The 21,557-nt window shown below is 40.1% G+C and overlaps 1 protein-coding gene across 3 annotated transcripts in view; it reads right to left on the minus strand.

Moving 5' to 3' along the window:
* The window catches only part of CUNH1orf21 (chromosome unknown C1orf21 homolog), a 234,487-nt gene that overhangs the window by 19,031 nt on the left and 193,899 nt on the right, over positions 1–21,557 (minus strand). For all 3 annotated transcript variants that reach the window (XR_004272736.1, XM_032291177.1, XM_032291178.1), the window contains exons 4-5: positions 18,993–19,069; positions 11,156–11,216 (exon numbers count right to left, since the gene is read on the minus strand). Coding sequence is in view for 2 of the 3 variants with exons in the window: in XM_032291177.1 (XP_032147068.1) it covers positions 11,156–11,216; positions 18,993–19,069 (138 nt within the window). In the remaining variant the exon portion in view is untranslated. The remainder of the gene's footprint in view (positions 1–11,155; positions 11,217–18,992; positions 19,070–21,557) is intronic.

The raw sequence follows: 21,557 nt of genomic DNA on the forward strand, positions 1-21,557 counted from the left end.
CAATTGCCCCATCTGCATTCTGGTGCGTACATTTTATAGGCATTTCCCTCCTCTGTCCACCTAAAACCCTTTTTCCCATAACCCTTTCCTCCATGTTTCACCATCCAGAGGCAATCCCCATAAGCATCTGCATGTTTCAGCTCTGTCCTTGAACCAGGACTGCAGGAGCAGAAAACCACGCATTACAGCTTGAGCATCTGTGAACGACTAGCTAGAACCCAGAACACACAGGAGAAGGAGGCTGAAAAAGTGGCAGGAAGGCTACCCCCAGAGGCTGCCAGGCTTAAACCTCCTCCTGCAGGGCTGCAGGGCCCTCCTCCTGCAGGAAGCAGGTGCCTTCCTCCCCCTTCTCAGGGCTGGATGTGTCAGAGCCTCGTTAATCACAGAGCACTTTTCAGCAGCATTTTCGTTTACAGTCAAACAAGTTATAAGAACAGTTTTAAATGCCAAAGACAGGCTGAAGGAAAGCAAAAAATGATTAGCTGTGCTGTTAAAGTCTCCTCCCCTGGCTCACTTCATTAGAAAAATCAACTGAGGCATTAATGGCTGTCTCCGTCTCTAATGAGCTTTATTCTAATTAGACTCACACGCCATTATTTCAGCTGGAAAAAGGTCTCATTTGTAATGAGCAGTGGAGAGTGACAGCCACTGACTGTTTCTTTGACCACACATAGGAACGATCACCATGATAACAACAGCAGTGACAACAATCCCAGGATATTGGGCTTTTCATTTCCAAGAGAGAGTAAGTATTAACTAAACAGCTTTGAAACCCCCACGAAGTGTTTATTATACCTGAATCCTCATTTCACCAACAGTAAGGAGGATATTTTAGAAGCTTTAAGGCACATACTTTATCTGAGGCTGGCACTTGGATGACTTCAATGACGTTCCTTCCCTGCAAGGAGGCGGGCAGGAGTGCGGATAAAGACACAGCAAGACAACGTGGATGACACGTTCTCTTGGCCATATTGAACAGATGTCCGAGAGCAGGCCTGGGCAAACTTCCTCTGGGAAGGGCCACGGTAAATATTTTAGGCCTTGCATTCCATATGGTCTCATTGCAATTCAACTGTGCCATCGTAAACTTGAAAGCAGCCATAGATAAAAGTAGATGAATGGGTATGGCTGAGTCCCAATAAAACTTTATTTATGGACACTGAAATTTGAATTTCATGCAGTTTTTCACATGCCATGAAATAGTCTTCTTCTTTTGTCTTTTCCCAACCATTTAAACGTGTAAAAACCATTCTTGTCTCACAGGCTGTATGTGGCCTATGGGCCATAGTTTGCCTGCCCTGTGCCAGAGAACAGAATTACCACCAGTAGCATCAGAGGCTACACTGTTCAAGGGTTTCACCCTCTTCAGAGCTCAAATGGCAGGGATAATTTCCACCTTAAGAGACATCTCTCCAGAACTCTTCTGCAAAAACTGTTCTTATTTTACAAACAAGAAAACGATCAAAATCAAAATTAAATGAAAAACTCATCTCCAACCGCATCTTCCTAGTCTTCAAATTTCATTTCAATCTTGTCCATATGCATGTCGTTTTAACACCATTTCAATCCTCATATAGACACAATGTTTTATTTTGCTTTTTTCACTTAACATTATCTTATAAAATTCTTCCCTGTTGGGACAAATTTCTTCTAATCAGACATATCATTCTGTGGAAGATTTCCAGGCAATTTGTTGGATTTAATTAAAAGGGATGTCTTAGTGTATTCTCAAGTGTTAAGAGTTAAATACTACCACCTTGCCCCCAAGCCAGGAAATCTGGGAAAAGCCACTTGGTAGACTGGAGCCTCACACACCTCCCCTAGGATTCACTTCCTTTTGGACAACGGCTTTAGCAAATCTGGCATTTTAATTCATTTGCCTCTTGACAAAGATGTGTCTTTCAGACAAACTCTTTAGAGCTCTTTGTCCTGAAAGAGCTCTCTGTTCCGTGTACACCCTAGAATTTATATTGAACTTGGATGGAGGTTTCGGGAGACTAATCACACATCTTCTTTGACTACAGTTTTTAACCGGAAAATACAAGAAGAGTTAGATGAGGATCAGTTTTCTTGCTAGATTAGAGAGCTTGGCAGGTCCTCATTAGTCCTTTGCCTCACACCTGCTGAGACCCTCTAGATGGTGACGGACTCAGCCAGTCACACGTGGAGAAAAGATAAGAGGTTAGGTTTGTCCCTTCACTGTTCCATGGGCTGCGCCCCTGGAGAGGGAGAGGTGAGGGACATACTTTAAGCTGGTTCCTTTCTTTCCTCTCCACAAAGGGAAGTGGCACTGCTTGCCGGACCACAGGGCTCACCTTCCCTTCCTTTCTCTCTGCTTTCAGAATAGGAAGCACATATATTTGGCCAGGAAGAAGACTTCTGCTATCGATGGGAGGCCCCTCTCTCTATAAGGCAGAGAACAATGGACCAGCCAGATGGTAAGGAGAGGCCCAGAGGGCAGTAAGGAGGGGGCACCCAGGGCCTACGGTTGGGGAGAACACTTCTGTTTGGCTTCCTTCCACTTCCAGAGCATGGCTAAGGTGGCCAACCTACATGTACCCCAGAAGAGGAAGAAAGTAGGGCCCATGGGGCTTTACTATGGAGCCTGATGCTTCCACTGGCCTGATTAGCCCATTTTCTGGGAATGAGCACTTTGGGGGGATAATGCTTGAAGGAGGCCCAGAGGACAAATGCCAGGCTGGGGCCATCACAACTACTGATCTGTGGGGACTATCCAGCTGACTGAATTATGAAACACAGTTTAAATTAAGGGTTGTCATACATTTGGCTAATTGGCCAGTAAAAACAGCAATTAATAGAGGTCAGGAAATTCAACTGCCTCTCTGGCCATGGCTAGCAGAGCACTTGGAAACAGCAGCAATTTCAAGTGAAATCTAAATCAGCAGTGTTTCAGATGACCTAGAGCTGGGTCCATGGCACATATGCTAGCATTTCCTGAATGTTTTCTTCCATCAAAGTCCACATGTTGGGACCCAGGGGAAGGTGTAGCAAAGCCAGTGACCACTGTGTAATCTGCTTTTTTTTTTTTTTTCTCTATTTGACACTTTGTCATAAATACATTCCTGTTTTCATAGACTTCTTTTGATTTTGAGAAATGTAAAAGATACAGAAAGGTATGAAGAATGTAAATGGACACTATATCCCCACCATTAGACATAAAAACTAGTAATACCTCGTACCATCTGCTGCTACCCTCTTGCCTTCCTTCTGAGAAATGAAACTACCACCCATTGCTCACCTCCCATTCCCAGGCACAGAAATGTTCATGGATTTGGTCGGTTTGTATGTTTGGTATTGTTTTAGATACTTTGATATTCATGACTTATTGATATAACAAATATACTATATTTTTATGTGTATATGAATATTTAAATATATAACAAACATATACCATTTGTAAACACACCATGTAAAGACAGATGGTGCTTAATAAATATTTGTTGAATGCCCATCTATAAACAGTGTATCTTTGTGTTTTTAATGTACATGGTACCATACAATTTTTATCATTCTGCATAATCCTCTATTCACTTAATAATTGTATTTGAAATCTGTAACTGTGACACTCTCTCTCTCTCTCTCTCTCTTATATATATATATATATATATATATATATATATATGTATGTATGTATATATATATATGCCTTGTTCATGTCTCTTAACTGCTGGATAACATTATAATACTGCACTGTAGGATATGGGGGATTTTCATTATTCATTTCTTCATTGGTGGATACTTAGTTTGCTTCCAGTTTTTTTGCTATTGAATAAAGAATGCTGCAGTGAACTTTACTGTGGTTTAACTGATGGTTTTTACTGGTTTGTACTAGTATTACTTCTTTATGTATTATGCCTACAAATCGTTTGATGTTTTAAGTGTTATGAATATATTCCAAACTAGCTCTGGATCCGCACCTGCCAATCATCTGGCCCATTAATAAGGTAGATACTTACCATGATACTCATCTGGCTTCCTGTGTCTGTTTTCAATTTATAAGGAACCCAGAAAAGAGGCAGGGTATGATTAAGCATCTCTAAGCCTCCAACAATCAATTTTGTAAATACAAACTGAAAATTTTTTGGTACTCCATTTTGAATCAACTTAGCAAAATGGAATTGAAGTGAGGGCAGTCTCGAAGTGTCTGCTCCAAGAATGCTTTCTCTAGGAACAGAGCAGAATGTGCCTACACGCAACTGAATTTTGAAGGAGAGGAATAAAGTGCACAGAAATAACAATATATTTCAGAATAAATTTTTCCAGCAATGCAATCAGAACGTAATATGCCTCCTAATTCCTTCCCAGCTGATATAAATGGGCATGTCTCATTCTTTGCTATGGAGGGTGCTGTTTAGTGGAAGATGAAAAAGTTAAGGGTAAATTCAATAAGACATTCTCTAAAGTTCCTTACAATGCAAAATGTTATTCTTCCAGATTTGAAGCTCCCTAAAGACAAGAATCTTATTTTCTAATTTCTCATTATGTACCTCTCATGGCCCTGGCTCATTTCTGGGTCCAGAGAACATGTTCATGTCAAGCTTATTAAAAGAATCAATTAAGTCAGCCTTATAATTTCTATGATTTAGTTTGGAGCCCCTTTCCTAATATTTTCCTTTGTTGTTAAAAGCATAATGAGGCTGATATCAATACTTTTTTTTTTTTAAGAGACAAGGTCTTGCTCTGTCACCCAGGCTGGAGTGCAATGGCATGATCACAGCTCACTGCAGCCTCAAACTCCTGGGTTCAAGTGATCCTCCTGCCTCCACCTCTCAAGTAACTGGGACTACAGGTGCATGCCACCATGCCTGGCTAATTTTTATTTTTTGTAGAGACAGGGTCTCGCTACGTTACCCAGGCTGGTCTCAAACTCCTGTCCTCAAGTGATCTTCCCACCTCAGCCTCTCAAAGTGTTGGGATTACAGGCATAAGCCACTAGATCTGGCCAATGAATATCTTTTAAAAGGCTTATAAAAGCCTCTCAAATGAGACACAACAATTAAAAAAGAGTGAAACTTCCAAACAGAAAAAAATGTATAGGGATTCAGCTGTACCCATGCCACTGACTCACTGATGCATTCTGTAATCATGGCTCAAAAGTTAGCACAGGTTATTTAATGGCTCTGAAAGTGGTCACAATAATCTAACTCCTGAATATGTATATTACACCACATAGGAGGGAGGTGGATCAATGCACTGGAAAGTGTGCGATTCTAATACTCTTTCTACAAGTAGATATTTGTACCATAGGAAGGTACTTAACTCATGCAGGATCCAAGTTCCTAAGTTCTGCATTTTCAGGTTCAGTTTTAGCACTGTCCCCCAACCCCATCCCAAATCCTTCCTATATAAATGGCCTTGATGTTACAAATACAGGCAACTTCAACCAAAATGAAGGCTACCAATTACAGAGCATGTACAACATTATCAAACATTACTGGAGACTCTACGTGTATTTTCTTCAATAAACCAGACAAGTTAGTATTATTTCTCGAATTTTGTTAGTGAGGAAACTGAGGATCAGAGAGTTGAAGTTAACCTGGGGTCACACAGCTCCTGCCACAGCCAGTCCTTGGTTCTAGCCCAGGTTTGAAGCACAGGCTGTTTCTCTTGCACCATGCTGCCTCGTACCCTAGGCCTCTGTCAATCCAGTTACCTGGCACTGCGCTTGCTCTATACCTGCTATGCTGCTCCAAGTAGAGAGCTCTACTCTAGGAGTCTTCCAGGTCACATTTCCTGCCTGTGTACGCTTCTGTCTCCATTTGAAGCCCAGTGTTCTTATGTGCACCAGTCACTCGTCAAGTTTCTTAAGGATCTCAAGATCATACAGGGATATGTGAGATGCAGCAGGCATGCTCATGGCTCTCCCTCAGGAGACTGTGAACTATTTTTAAGGAGGGGAAGAAGGGGGGGGATGTGAGAAAGGAAGAAGAATGAGTTTGTATGGTGTCATCTGTACTCAGTTCCCTAATCCTCTTTAAAGTCACAACTCTCTATGGATGAGGTCATCAGCTAGGCTCATGCATGCTCACGACTGCAGCTGGAACCTGGATCTCAGGGAAGCACGTAAGCATAATACATAATAAAGAAATCCAGTTTCTTTGCATGGGGCCTATGGCCAAGCTCCATGAAGTCTTAAGACCCAGAAATTATACTTAAAAATTTTGTGAATATGATTTGTGCATTTTCATAGGGAGAGTCTTTATAACTTTTACAAGACTCCAAAAAGATGTACAAGGCCCAACAAAGTTTAAGAAGCCTTTCATCAGAAACAGTAACCAGGTGCAAATGCCACTGTACTATATTCTTTGCTTCATATTCAGGATCCTCTTTGAGGAAGCCAAGGACTCCCTGGTCATCAGCCAGCGTTTTACATCTTTATAAAGCAAAATACAAATCCCTGTCTTTGCCTGTAGGAGATACTAATGTTGCAGATACCTAAAAAATTTATTTACTTTTTTTGCTTTTTGCAAATGAACTGGAATATATAGTGGAAAGCATATCTTAACATCTAATGTCACCTGTATTTGGTACTATATTCAGAAACTCCTCCACAGGCTGCTTTAATCTAGATACCATCTTCCTTCTCTAGGTACAGTGAAAAAAAGGAAGTTTGAAAATCATTACGTTGCTCCGCAGAAAACTGTTATCTTCTTAAAACCACAAAGTTAGGCAAATGCTAACACTTCAAAAAAGATTCTAGGGGCCTGTGAATAATGAGCACAACAGTAACTAGATTCCAGTGGAATAATGATGGTTAGATAGCAGAGTGAAAAATAATGAGGTGAACAGAAGTGAGGTGGCTCCCATTGGTTAACAGGGTTTTCACTCTCCAAAAGGAAAAAGCAAAAGTAAATCCGATTACAAGCTTCTCTGAACCTTCACTGCTCTCCTGACAATCTGTCTCTCTTCGTCATCTCCGGCTGCAGCAGTGTCATGGCCTCCCACCACCCGCATAGTGAAATGGTACCAAGTCCCAAGTGCCTGGTTAAAGAAACTGAAGTTTCAACCCCTGAACCAGCTTGGGAGGCAACTAGTTGTGGTCCACAGAGGAGAACCTCACTCTCAGTGCAGCGACAACAGCAGGGTGAAGGGGAGGATGCTGGTGGGGGTGACAGGGTAGTGGTGGTGATGGATGAAGGACTCCTTGAACAGAAAAATAATTAGATTAAAAAAAATTCACTTTTAAAATTGAATTTGTCAAAGCAAAGGACTGCTTCCTATTTATATTGTACTCCATATTTCCTATCTAATTTTGTATCCTGAGTAACTAGCATAATGCTTCGTATAGTATTTAGTAGGTGCTGAGTCTTTTTTTTTTTTCCCTCTAAGACAAAGTCTTGCTCTGTCGCCCAGGCTGGAGTGCAGTGGCGAGATCTCGGTTCACTGCAATCTCCACCTCCTGGGGTCAAGTGATTCTCTTGCCTCAGCTTCCTGAGTAGCTGGGATTATAGGCACATGCCACCATGCCTGGCTAATTTTTGTACATTTACTAGGGACAAGGTTTCACCATGCTGGTCAGGCTGGTCTTGAACTCTTGACCTCAACTGATCTGCCTGCCTCAGCCTTCCAAAGTGCTGGGATTATAGGTGTGAGCCACCGTGCCCAGCCGAATCGGTTTTTTAAATTGCATTTTTGCTACTTGCTTTTCCTTGGTCACTGTAACTTCTTAGAAAACTGTGTTCTGCTGTGATGCAAAGGTAAACTGTGGCTCTGCATTGTGACAATCCCTGAATTAGAGTAGTCCAAAATGTGCAAATTAAGCTTTACTGTAAATATTAAACCACCTTTTAGTCCCAGTTTCTGTGTACTGCTGGGACTTTTCATCTATTTTGAGAAAGACAGAGCAGAATTTGTGTTTTGGTATCCAAAGACAAATTAGGTTAGAAGGCAAATTCAAACCATGCTTAAAGACATCCAATAAATGGAAAGGCTGCGTCAAGGAAGGGCAGGTTTACATCTCCATAGGTTCAGTCAATTTTGCTTATTAATTTAAGGGAGAAAAAAAGAATTGCTGGACATTTTTGGGAGAGATGAAATCTTAAAACTCAAGGTCACTCAGCAGGACTCAATCTCTCAACATAAAGCTTTAGGTGAGTTTAATCGTCTTTCTTTTTTTAACCAACTCTCTAAAATCTAAAGAATGGATTTGACTTGCATTTATGGTTGTCCTCATGCTAGCCTGGACCAAATAAATATTTAGCAACGGTAAGTGCCCAGGAACCAACTTTCAATTTTGGTTATATAAACTATGGTGAAGATTACATTAAGCAAACTCATATATTAAGAAGGAGCATTTTAATTTTGGAGGCTTAATGTTTAAACGATACATAAGATAGCATATTCAAAATATTTGGAAAGATGAACTTTAACTGAGAGAGGAGAGGCAGGAAAGCATGGCTCAGAGAGGATAGAAAATTGCCTGTAAGACTCCATAGCTGGGTACATGTTATGACTGATACACAGCTCTTCTTTGAATGCAAATGTATTCAATAGTGGAAATAGTGTTTATGTTGGATCTATCAATGCTCCTTTGTCCAGGGAAGCTTCCATCTGATAAATGATCAAGTTATAAACTTTATTTTTGTTGTACTACAATCATACTCTACATTCTGGATGCAAAAGCAAAAGGGGATCTCAAATTTCAGGTGGGGGCAATGAAGTTCAATTTTGAGTAAAAGGAGGTAGAATTTCAATTACAAAATACACCGGGCTGGGCACCGTGGCCCATGCCTTTAATCCCAGCGCTTTGGGAGGCCGAGGTGGGTAGATCATCTGACGTCAGGAGTTCAGGACAGCCTGGTTAACATGGTAAAACCCTGTCTCTACTAAAAATACAAAAATTAGCTGGTCATGGTGGCACACACCTGTGATCCCAGCTACTTGGGAGACTGAGGCAGGAGAATTGCTTGAACCTGGGAGATGGAGGCTGCAGGCTGCAGTGAGCTGAGATTGCACCACTGCATTCCAGCCTGGGCGACAAAGTGAGACCTTGTCTCACAAAACAAAAACAAAAACAAAAACAAAAACAAAACAACACAAACACACACACACACACACACACACACACACACTATAGATTAGATCATCTTAAGTGTTTGTAAGTGTTGTTTAAAAGGATAGCTGAAAATTCAGGTTTCAACTTTTACCGTCTACCCTTATCTACTACATACAACTTTTTCTTGCCAAAAAGCTAGTCAGGGTAAAGTCCAAATAAAGAGAGGAAGAAAAGATCTTCATCATTCCAGTGGGAAGAAAATACAGATTAAGTATTTCTTACCTGAAATGCCTGAGGCCAGAAGTGTCTTGAATTTTGAACATTTTTGAATTTTTGAATGTTTGGGTTACATATACTTACCCGTTGAGCACCCCTAGTCCAGAAATCCGAAACGCTCCAAGCATCATGTCTGCACTCAAGAAGTTAACGATTTTGGAGCATTTTGGATTTTGAATTAGGAATATTTAACCTGTATTTCTTTTTATGCTTCTCTTTACTAAAAAAGATTACTGACAAATTTAACAGCTTTTGAGCCAATATGTGAAAGTTGGCAACTATTCCTGGATAATGTTTTCAACTTAGAAAGTCATTCATAAGCCACAATTTCACTGAAAATAAAAAAGTATTATACTTTAATAAGTATTTATGCACATCCAGGGAACACTATAGATTTAACTCTCATTTTAATTCATTATCCATCTCTATTTTTCACATTGGTGACCTTTGCTGGTCTTTTAATGGTGGCTTAGAAGATTATACAATTATTCCCTCAGAGGGTCCACCTCAAAGTGAGATCTGCTGCTAAATACTAATGAATTTAAGACCGCCGTGGGCCGGGCGCGGTGGCTCAAGCTTGCAATCCCAGCACTTTGGGAGGCCGAGGCGGGTGGATCACGAGGTCAAGAGATCGAGACCATCCTGGTCAACATGGTGAAACCCCGTCTCTACTAAAAATACAAAAAATTAGCTGGGCATGGTGGTGCGTGCCTGTAATCCCAGCTACTCAGGAGGCTGAGGCAGGAGAATTGCCTGAACCCAGGAGGCGGAGGTTGCGGTGAGCCGAGATCGCGCCATTGCACTCCAGCCTGGGTAACATGAGTGAAACTCCGTCTCAAAAAAAAAAAAAGACCTCCTTCATTATCTTCCATTGAGTGATATACATCATAACTTAGGAATTCATTAAAAATACTAAAATAAAACGCAACACAAAGTAAAAAAGAAATACATATTAAAACTGAAAAGATTTCAAACGTAAAATCAGCCTGTTTGCCTTAACTGTAGTGTGATATGTTCTGAACTTAGGATTTCACTCTTCTTTAGAGTAAGAAAATTATAATACTTGAATTTGTAACTTTAACATTTAAAATTCACCCCTTGGCAGAGATGAATTTAAATTCTATAAGTATGTAAACTCTTAATTATGACCATATTCCATACTTTATTCTGTTCATTAGCACATAGCACACTGAAATCAAAACTGTGGGTTCAATTTCCACACAGATCAACTTTGTATCTTCCTGTCAATATAAATCCCCAAATGCTACCAGAGAAGTAACTTGGAGACACTGCTTTGGAGTCAGATAGGCCTGGGCTGGAATTCCAACTTGTCCACTGTTAGGCTTGCAAATATGGGCAAATGACTCTAGCATTTGGAGCCTCAGTTTCCTTTTCTATAAAATGTAGATAATACCTGTCTCAATGTCATTATCCTGAGATAAGTATAAACTGAATTAGGTATAACATGTTTGCAAAGAATTCAGAGCAGTGCCATGCATAGGCCCTTGATAGGTTCCAGCAGGTACTGAGGGCCCCCTTGCAGTCTGAGGTTAGTACGGGCATTGGCTGCAAAATGGCATGCAGTGGTCAGAATGCTCTGTCTATGAAAGAAGACTGCTTATTGCTTTCCAACTGACTTACATACTTTAATAAACAAGGACAGTCCTGGGTCCTGGGAGTCTCTATTCTATAGTAAACGTTTTCACACACACTTTATTTGGAAGGGTGGTGACTTTTAACTCTCCACCCAAACCTTCACAAAAATAGCTTTATGACATAGAAACAAGAATGTTATTGCCCTCATATACGAAGCCATTAGTATACTTCCCTTGAAAGAGGCAGGTCTTTTATTCCACTTCTTACCTTTTCAATTTTTTCATCCAGCATTCTGAAGAATTCTTGTTGGCTTTCAGAGATGTGCATGCTGAAAAACAAAGGGTAGTTGAGTGCATATTTCAGTGCTTTGCTAAACCTGGTCCCCTCAAGGGAAAAATGCTGAGATGCTGAGCCCCCAAACTTTGGGGCAGACATTTACTTATTGCAGACTTTTCCAATGAAATACTCTGAAGTTACATTTAGGATAAACAGTACAGTTATCCTGCAAATGTGTTTCATAATAGTCTATCAGTGCCTATGGCTTAAAGGAAGACAATTTCCTTTCAATGTACAGATGCTATTTATAGTAATGTTACTAGGAGCTGCATGCCAAATTCATTCTTCAGATACACATTTGTGATTTTTTAAAAAAAGCATGAGCAAGCAGCACACGGCATATTTCAACACTGCATTGAAAAGAAAAGAAAAATAAAAAAGAAAATGTATCCTAGTTATTGTATTGAAATACATTATTTTACAAAGGTTGTCAGTAACAGCATGATCTCCAGCTGACTATCGGTGTGGGCTGGTGGCAATCAAGCTGAGGACATACAGATGACCTATATTACTTCTGAGCACTTTCTGCAATGGTGGCAGCAGATACCCTCTGAAAATACAATTCCATTGGAATGTGGGAGAACGCATGTCTGAGTAGCACTGGCTCTGTGTTTCTTGTCCTGTGGTATTTAACAGCTTACTTAGTGAGACAGCTGACATGTCTGGTGGAGATGAAAATAAGATGGTAAGGAGAGCAGGGATGAATTAGAGATGGGAAGGGCACGGGGTAGTATGGGGCTTAGCGGTAACATGGTCTTAATGACAAATGTTTCTATCTAGCAGATAGCTGTGGGTGTTCCAAGGAGCTGAGGGATGCTGGGTAAGAGATGTTATCACATGGCATTTCCTTCAGTTACTATCAGTGCCTACTGGTTGTCCTGTTTGAGGGGCAGGGTGGAGTGCGGGCTCTGGAATGGCTTCTTTCCTTTATATCCAAGTATGATGAGAAGCCCATCAGATGGATCCTTTAACATCATGTCTTATCCTTTAGGGGCCACAGGGGGGGCACAGGTGACCTGAAACCTTCCAAACCTCCTGTGACAGACAGTGGAGCCTGAAGCTCAGAGGAAGTTTTCCCCTCTGTGTAAAAGCAACATTTAAAATCTGTGAGCAAGGACATCAACTCGGCTATCAAAGAAAAACAATGTACATATCTGATACCATTAATCAATTTTCATGGTTTACAAAGCACTTTCACATATATCATGTAATTTTTCCGCCTTTTATCTGACCATTCAAACAAGGTCAATGTTTTGTTTGGGAAACACGCCCTCTCTTATTGCAGGTTTGAAAGGCAGAACAGAATCTGGGATGGTGAGAGTACATTAAACTGTCTCCTCTCTGTAGATCTTGGGCAGAAAAGCCAGTTTGCATAACTGAGTTTTCCCAGGTTCTTCATGTTTCAGTGTCTCAAGCACCAAAACATTTTTTATTTGAGCCATGTTGGATGCAAATCTTTCTAAATGTCATACTCTCATAATAGAGGATCTCTCTCATAAACATTTCTTAGCTTTCACTTAATAAAGAGAGGCCATTTCCATGGTCTTAAATTATAATGCTCTTCTGTAATACTGTGATACCCAGAACCACTAGATGGGTTGAGCTGGCTCACTTTAAGCAAAATGGCTTCAGCCTCCAGGGCATTTGTTTTTTGCCTGGTTTTGAGGTTTTTCTCTCATTTCTTCTCGTCAGCATGGTGTCCATCCTCTTTCAGCTTTCTTCCCAGTTGCTGCTTCCACTCTACGTGGAAACAGCACAGCCAAGTTGTTTAGAGTTGTGTGTACAATTAGTATAAGCAGACTCCGTGGGGGAACCTGGGGCTTTCTTGTGAGTGGAAACATCCATGTTCTGTCACCTGTTTTGGCTGCTCAGGCTCCTTTTCAATGTCTTTTATGTTCGTGGCCAAGGTCTTAAGAGGTCAGTTTGCTGGACAGCTCCAGGTTCCAGATTGGAAAGGCATTAAGATCTTTCTTTCTCTCTCTCTCTCTCTCTCTCTCTTTTTTGGGGGGGGCAGAGTCTTGGTCTGTCGCCTGGGCTGGAATGCAATGGTGAAATCCTGGCTCACTGCAACCTCTGCCTCCCAGGTTCAAGAGATTCTCCTTTCTCCTGCCTCAGCCTCCTGAGTAGCTGGGACTACAGGGGTGAGCCATCACGTCCAGCTAATTTTTTGTATTTTTAGTAGAGATAAGGTTTCACCATGTAGACCAGGCTAGTCTCTAACTCCTGACCTCAGGTGATCCACTCACCTCAGCCTCCCAAAGTGCTGGGATTACAGGCGTGAGCCCTGAGCCTGGCCAGATTGCTCTCTCTTAATATAGGTAACTGGATAGATAGATAACCATATGTATATGTTGCCCCAGAAATGTTGTCCTAGAAAATATGCCAGAGACCTCAAAAAAATGGCATTTTTAGGATTTGACGTTCATTGGGGAAACTCACTGGTTGGAGTTTTTAGCATATATTGCCTTGAATGTAACAGGAGGGCAAAAAATATTTCTTAATTAATTGACAGAGTCCTCCTATCTAAATTCACGTGATTCATGACCCCTCACTGAAGCATTGAGTTTGTCAGCATGGGTGATGTGCAGGTCTGAGTCCTAATCTATAAAACCAGGGCTGGTCTCTGGGGTCCCTTCTGTCTATGATTGTCACTAACTTCCATTACCTCCTTTATTTAAATACTACGACAAGAAAACATCCACGTTTGGTCAGTACTCATATATATGCATATGAGAGGAACAAGACGGAGAATTTTTAAATAAAAGTACCTCTGCAAATGCATCCGCATCTCTGTGATCAAGAATGCACTTATCACAGGGTAAGGGGTCCCTATCAGGAGCTTGACACCAAAAGTGCTGGCTAAGGATCTTGGGATGCTTATACGGGAAAGCAACCATAAAACTCTCAGGGGTTTCAGCTTTGTGTTGCCCCATGATACAGCAATGCTGCCTGCTTCTGCTTTGTCTAAGATCATTAGAACATGCCTGCCTGCCTTTGCCACATCTTATAACCCACGAAGAAGAGGCACACACCAGACTGAGTCACTGTCTTCACATCCTCAAGTACAGTGCATGAGTTGTGTTAGAAAAGACTGAATGGAAGGGAGCTTTGTGATTGTCAAAGCCTGGAGCACCAGACAGCCTCCTCCAGATAGCCTGCATGGTCACTGGAAGCGACTGTCAGGCATGGCCAGGGGAGCAAATACCCACACGGGTGTGCCTTGTTTCTGGTGGGGTGTCATCTGAAAGCATGAGGCCTACTCCGCAGTTCTCCATGGGATCGTTTCAGACAGAAGCAGAGAAATTTCTTCAATGGGGCAGAGACAGAATTTTCACTCTGACAAAATAAATTACCCCATATCAACTGATTCCCACCTAGATAAACCTGAGTCCCCTCTTTTCATGTGGAAGAAACTTATCCACACAGTGGCATGAATATGTGTCTACCTTCAAGAGTACAAACTGCACCACGGAAAACAGCCCCTGTGTAATGACTTGATTCTAAAATCCTTTCTGATGCACATTTTGATGACTGTGAGTGGGGGAGACGAGGAGGAAAAGCTCATTGGCTTTCTATTTTTTTTTTCAAGGTATTAGAAAGGGATCACTTAATTGTTTATGACTCAAGCTTATAAAGGATGAATAATTGATTCTAAGAGTTATTAATATTCACTTACAAAAGCCTACACCTTGGTACCTGACTTAGCCAATAAGGCTCGATGATTTTGGCAATTCCTATTTCTCTCTAGTAACTAAAACTCAACCTTGAAAATTCACTGCGCCACTGGAACACGCCCTGTGGGCCCTTAGCACTGACAAAGCTCTTGTGAGTTAACTCTGCACCCTCAAACACTCTTCTTCCTGGGACTTCTCGGCTTTATGGGACTAGGGATGACAATACTATGATATCCTAATGCAAATTAAACAAATTAATGAATGGTGGGCAAAATGGCCTTTAGAGCTAAAAGATATGGGGCTTTCACTTTTAGTGAAAGTCTGTCTTAAAAATTAAAATTTGCAAATGATAAAAAGTTAAGCATGAAAGTACGAGGAGACAAAGTCCTAATTCCCTAATATCTCACCAGTGAAGCAGGGCAGAATAAGCCACCCTAAGATATGACCACTTTGTCATAAGGATTATTTTGAGCTAAAGGCAACTGAAAACAGCAGGTGCAGGAGGGGAATTCTGACCTCATTTCTTCCTGCAAGTACGAGATGGAACTCCCATGTGAACAATGCCCTCCCAAGACCAGGGGGAGAGAAACATTCTCATCACCAGAAACAGGGAGTCAAGGCCAAGAGAACTCTGTGCTAAGAGCCCTTGTTAAAATAATTCTTTGCTTCCTTTAGTCTCCCCACATATTTCAGGTGGTTTTCCACAACTGCCTGTTTGTTCAACCTAGTATACAAATATGTGGGTTTTGTCACTTCCTGGGTCTTCATTTTCCTATAGGGGCTCCCATGTACATGCAGAAATTGATATGCTTTTCTCCTGTTAAATCTGTCTTATGTCAATTTAATTCTCAGGCCCAGCCAGAAACCCTGAGAGGGTCGGCGTAAAGTTCTGCCTCCCCTGCGATACTAAAATTCCATTACCAAGTGGGTTCCTGGTAAATCTTAGCCTGAATACAGTATTTTCTTTATGATCATCATTAGTTTGCAATTGGACCTCAGGAACAGATTCATCCTAACCCTCATTCTGTGGCAGATTCCTACTAGTAGTTCATGTACAGTTCATTTTTATTTATTTTGTTAATTACTTTGTTTTTTAAAAGTAGCATAATAAACACCTGTGGAATCAAAAATAAAAACAAACAAAAGCGAGGACCTTGACAACAACCCATAGCTGACTCCATGTTAGCTCCTATCCGTGGGTGGATTTCCACAAGCCAAGGTGACTATCGCTCCCTCACTTTCCTTTTCTACAGTTTTAACACATCTCTATGTGTGCCTTTAAAAGACAGATTATTTCAGTTGTGTTTAACTGTATAAAGAGTGCATCATGTTCTATGTAATCTTTCAGGACTCACTCTTTTCTTGTAATATTATACTGCCAGGGCCCATCCAATATTGTGCATGGCTGCTGTGCGTCTGGTTGAACTGCTGACTGATATCCCATTGTGTGAATATAGTGTAGTGTGTTCATACTACCTCCTGTGAAAGGCATTTGGGTTGTTTCTATTATTTAAGGCATTCTTACCAAGCGCCAGATGATGCGATAAGTGGTGAGCATACCCTATTTCATTTGTTTTCTAGTCCCACAAAACAGGATTTTTCACTTCCAGTTCCCTCTGAGAAAACTGAAGGTCAAAGACAGTAGGCTACTTGCTTGATATCAATTTAAAGCATTAAATGAAGGTATGAGGATGACATGCCTTCATGATGCTATGAGGATGACCTGCCTTTATGGTATGGGATTGTCCTTCCACTCATGGGGAAAAAGAAGCGTCATCTTATTTCATGCATCTGTATAGTAAACTGATCCTTTATGTCAGCAAGTAGGAAAGTAAAACTCTTCTCTTGGCCCCCCAGGAAGATTTCTTAATTGAATTCTAGGCATCTAATGTTCTGATTCACAGTTTAAAATACATATACACGTGTCCACATACAGGTACACACACACACACACATACACACACACACACACAAGCATGTGTGGAAAACAGAATTTTCTCCTTTGAAAGCTTCAGCACACACCAGTCTGTGAAGTGCGCTGCTTCAGAGTGTCAGAGTTAAGTAAGTATTCTTTCAAACAGAAAGGAGAAATTCTCCTCCATTCAATCTCTCTTTCTAACTCTGAGATAAGGGAAGCATTTAAAAATAGCATATTTCAGACATCTTGGATGACAAGGTGGTTTGGCTGTGTTATCAGATATCTGCTGTCCCCAAAGGCAGATACAGTGGATGAAAGCGATCAGCAGTGAAGCAGGCTAGGGAGGTTGTGGCTGCAGCACAACATTTACCCGAGGGTGAAAACATCAGCTGCATCATTACACTGACATGGTAAATGGTAAGTGGATTTTAATATGTCCAGTTTTCTCTGAAAGTAAAAATTAAATCACAGAGCCCATTACCTACTCCCTGAGGTCTCCTAACTGCGACACCACAGTGGCCATGGCAGCAGCGATTCCACAGACACTGAGCCAGGTTAAAGTGATTATGAACTAGGTAATTTTTGTTGCAATCTTTTGGAAGAACCAGAGATAACATACCTTCTTCTGCTTATAATTTCGATTTATGGGGCTATCCATATATACATGTAATGGTCGAATTTATTTGGGGTAGGGGCGTGACTGTCAAATATACCAGTGTCATTGGTACTCTCAATAAATTGGTTGCATTTAGGTGGAATACCACAGCACATTTGTAGCCTCTGGGATAACACAGCCTCTTTGAAGGAGAGGACAGCCTCAAAGTCATACAAAGGACATTTTAGCATTAAGGTTAGAGTCAGTTCTAGAACAATCTAGAAAACCACTAACTATTGTTTTTAACTTGAAGAGGAAATGACCTTTTAAATGAAACATTTAGGTATAGTCATTTGTTGGTATTCTACAATCATATTTTCAAGTTTCTACTGTAAGTGGGAAAATGTATTAGGCACTCTATAGAGCCTCATGTGATATATTCTTTTTTTTCCAAGTTAAAATTTTTTCTTTTCTTTTTAACTTTCCAGTTGTGATACACCTAATACATAGAAGACATATAATGCTATTTGTACATTTTTTGCATAATAACAATTGAACGCTCATGTAATTACCACCCAGATTAAGAAACAGAGCCTCTGGTTCCACTGTCTTCCATTTGGTCAGAAAGAACTAAAGCCTTTTCATTTCCTTATATCCCTTTATTGTTTTATCGTATACTAATTTACAACACATGCCTTAGTTCTGCCTGTTTTTTGTTTTACTTTATATCAATGAAATCATATATAGGCATGTACTGCTGCTTACTCTACTGCCTCATCTTTATACTTATGAGATTCCTCCATCATGATATGTGTACCTATAGTCACTCATTTTCGCTGATGTATAGTATTCCCATCACAAGATGTCACAGTTTAGTTACCCATTATATTTCAATGAACATTTGGGTTTTACCTTTTAGAGCTTCTTAATTTTAAGGCAGTCACATTAATTAATGATTTTCCTTAAGACCTACATCCTTGGTGTCTTATTCAAAATTCTTCCCTACCTCATAGTCATAGTGATATTCTTCTCTGTTTTCTTCTAACTGGTCTACAAAGTCAGCTTTGTCACATATTGTACGTCTGTTTGCTTTATTCTGTTCTGTTACACCAAACCACATTTTCTCAATTACTAAAGCTTTATATAATAGGTCTTGATTATCTGGTAGGCAAAATGGAATTCACTCTGAAAACATTTTTAGCTTTAAAAACAATACGGCTGTCCCTCGGTATCTGTAGGGGATTGGTTCCAGGACCTCTCTCTGTAGATACCAAAATCTGCAGATGCTCAGGTCCCTGATATAAAATGGCATAGTATTTGTATAACCCCCACACATCCTCCCGTATACTCTAAATCATCTCTAGATTACGCGTAATACCTAACACAGTGCCTACACGACATTTCATTCCCAGGAATTCAACACAGTACTGGGTGTGTGGCAAGTTCAAGTTTTGTTTTTTGGAACTTTGTAGAATTATTATTTTTTGAATATTTTTGATCCATGGTTAGTTGAATCCACAGATGCAGAATCCATGGACATGGAAGGCCAACTGTGTAAGGAAAACAGGAACTAGAACTTACTTTGCTCTGGGTTGATGAACTAATCCCGGAACCTCTTTATTAGTTTTAAGTCTGACATTTGAGCTGGCACTTTTTTCCTGAAACACATAAGCACACACATGTAAAAGACAGGATTAGAATCCACGATTAAATGAGTGCATGAGTTTTCATCACAGAAACATTCAATCTGTTTGGAGCCCTACATCACAGCTGGTTACCTCACAAGGGCATAAGTCCTTGCAAAGAGGACACACAGAACAGGTAGAACCTGTCTAACAGGAAACATTGCTGTGAAAAGAGAAATTCGCTTTATAACAACTGTGACTTTGTTTAGAAAACAACGTGCAGTTAATATTTAATTCTTTAACACTAATAGTAATGAATCAAAGAACAGAAGATCTAGTGTCAAGAGAAACAACAGCAATACAATCACAGCCTTTGTTCACTTGCTCAGGTTAACTGACTTCCGAGCAATGTATTTGTAAAAGACAACTGCACTTACTGAGATGTAAAGTTTGCTGAAGGTCCTAGCCGTGACAGGAACAGGAACATGACTAAAACCCACAACAGATGCTGAGATTGAATTCAATTGAATTAATACAATTCAATCCTAGCCTGCATTCAAGAAACACTTCCTTGGCTTTTAGCTTGACCTGATTTCTTATTTCCAATAACTAGCCACTTAGGAAGGAAATGTCCTCAAATCTTAAAATGTTAGTATATCAGTAAGAACATGATCTCAGTCATACTACCGCTCTGTTTTTCAACATTATCTTAAAAAGATATTCAAGGTGCTTTGTAATTTGCTTGCAAAACATACTCCTAAAATGAAAGGAAAGACCACTTTGAACCTATGTAACATGTGACTATATACACTCAAAGAACTTTAATATGGCCAAGTCTAGAGTGAGTAATAAAAACTGTCATGGGCCCATGCAACATTCTCATCACATGCAGAGTGATGTGGGATGACACATAAGACAGACGGACACTAATGAGCTCTTTTAGAGGTCCTATTTCTCTTAGGACAGCAGAAACCACTTAAGTCAGTGAAACTCCAATGACTTGCATATTCCAGTTGTTTGTTATTAACCATCAAACATGAACGTGCCTATAATCAGTACTCCAAAAAATAAGTGATTCTGTTTGTGTTATTTTAGGAAAAGAAACAATCAGAAATTTCTTGCAGTCTGTCTTACCTTCTTTACCTTATACTAACTTAAGAATGTTTTCATGAACATTTAAGAAGGATAAAACATATATTGTTCTGTCTGCTGATGTAAGTCAGGGAATAGCAGATGAACACTCCTGATCTTTTACAGAGCAGGCAGGAGAAATGAGAAAACCCAAACATACTCACACTAGAAGGGCAGGGCCCATGTCTTTTCTTTAACACATGGGGTTAGAGGCCTGGCACTTCACGGGAAGCACTCGGCAAATACCGGTGAATGAATGAACAATGTCAACAAGTCATTAACTTGTTTTTAAAAGTTAAAGGTCAAAATATCTCAAATGTAGTCTCTTTGTAGGACTGAAGATGTAGTTTCCTTCCAAGTTGGTCCTTTTCTCTTTTAAATCTTACGGTGTCTTAAACACTGATAATGAACAAGACTTTATCCTTTCTCTTTCACATAATTTCCACCACTCTTTGAGCTTAAAAGAAATGCACTGTAATTTTAAACACTGCTGAGGCAGGAAAGTGACTTCTAATTCTAAAAAACAAAGGATATACAGTGGTATACTATTTAAATTCCATTTACTTAACTGCACCCTTGAAAATGATGTTGCCTCACCAAGTCTTTCTTAAAAACCCGTTCTGTGGTTGCTAAGTAAGGAACGATCTCCCCAAACAACAGGACTCAACGGGCAAGCAGGACTGAGAACAAGCTGGCCCTCAGTAATGCACCACTCCCAGAAGTGCACTTCCAGGGACAAAAGTGAGACAGAGGCAACAGGAGGAAAAGCAGTTTTGGATTTCCCATATAATTACAAAAAACTTTCTTCTACTGTGCATTTACAATGTGTTTGCTCATTTTTACAAATTTTCAGTTACCAAGACCAACAATAACCACTCACTGAGCACGTACTTAAGTCAGGCATTATTCTAAGCATTTACACATATTAATTAATTTTAATAATAATAAATATATATATCTTATATGTGTATATTATATGTATATATTATTAATTTTAACATGGCTAAATATACATATTATATGTATACATGTTAACTCATTTTTATGCCTACAATACCTCTCACAGAGAAGTACCATTATTAACCCCATTTTATAGATGAGGAAGCTGAGGCACGCAGTGGTGAAGCACTTACCTGAGATCATACAAGTAATAAGCAGTAGCACAGGGATTTGAACCCAAGCAGCCTGGCCCCAAACTCCATGCTATTCGCTACTAGGCAAGTATTTCTCAAACTTTTTAGTATGAAGACCCTTTTACCTATAATCTCCAAATTTGGACACATTTCATTGTACAATATTAAAAAATTACATTTGTTAATATCACCATCAATCTCATCAGAAAACCATTGACTAAAGCTGTCAAGCTCAAGGTAGTGAATATAAGTTTTCC

This window comes from Sapajus apella, unplaced genomic scaffold (assembly GCF_009761245.1).
Source record: "Sapajus apella isolate SASKATOON/1434 unplaced genomic scaffold, GSC_monkey_1.0 scaffold25, whole genome shotgun sequence".
Lineage (NCBI taxonomy): Eukaryota > Metazoa > Chordata > Mammalia > Primates > Cebidae > Sapajus > Sapajus apella.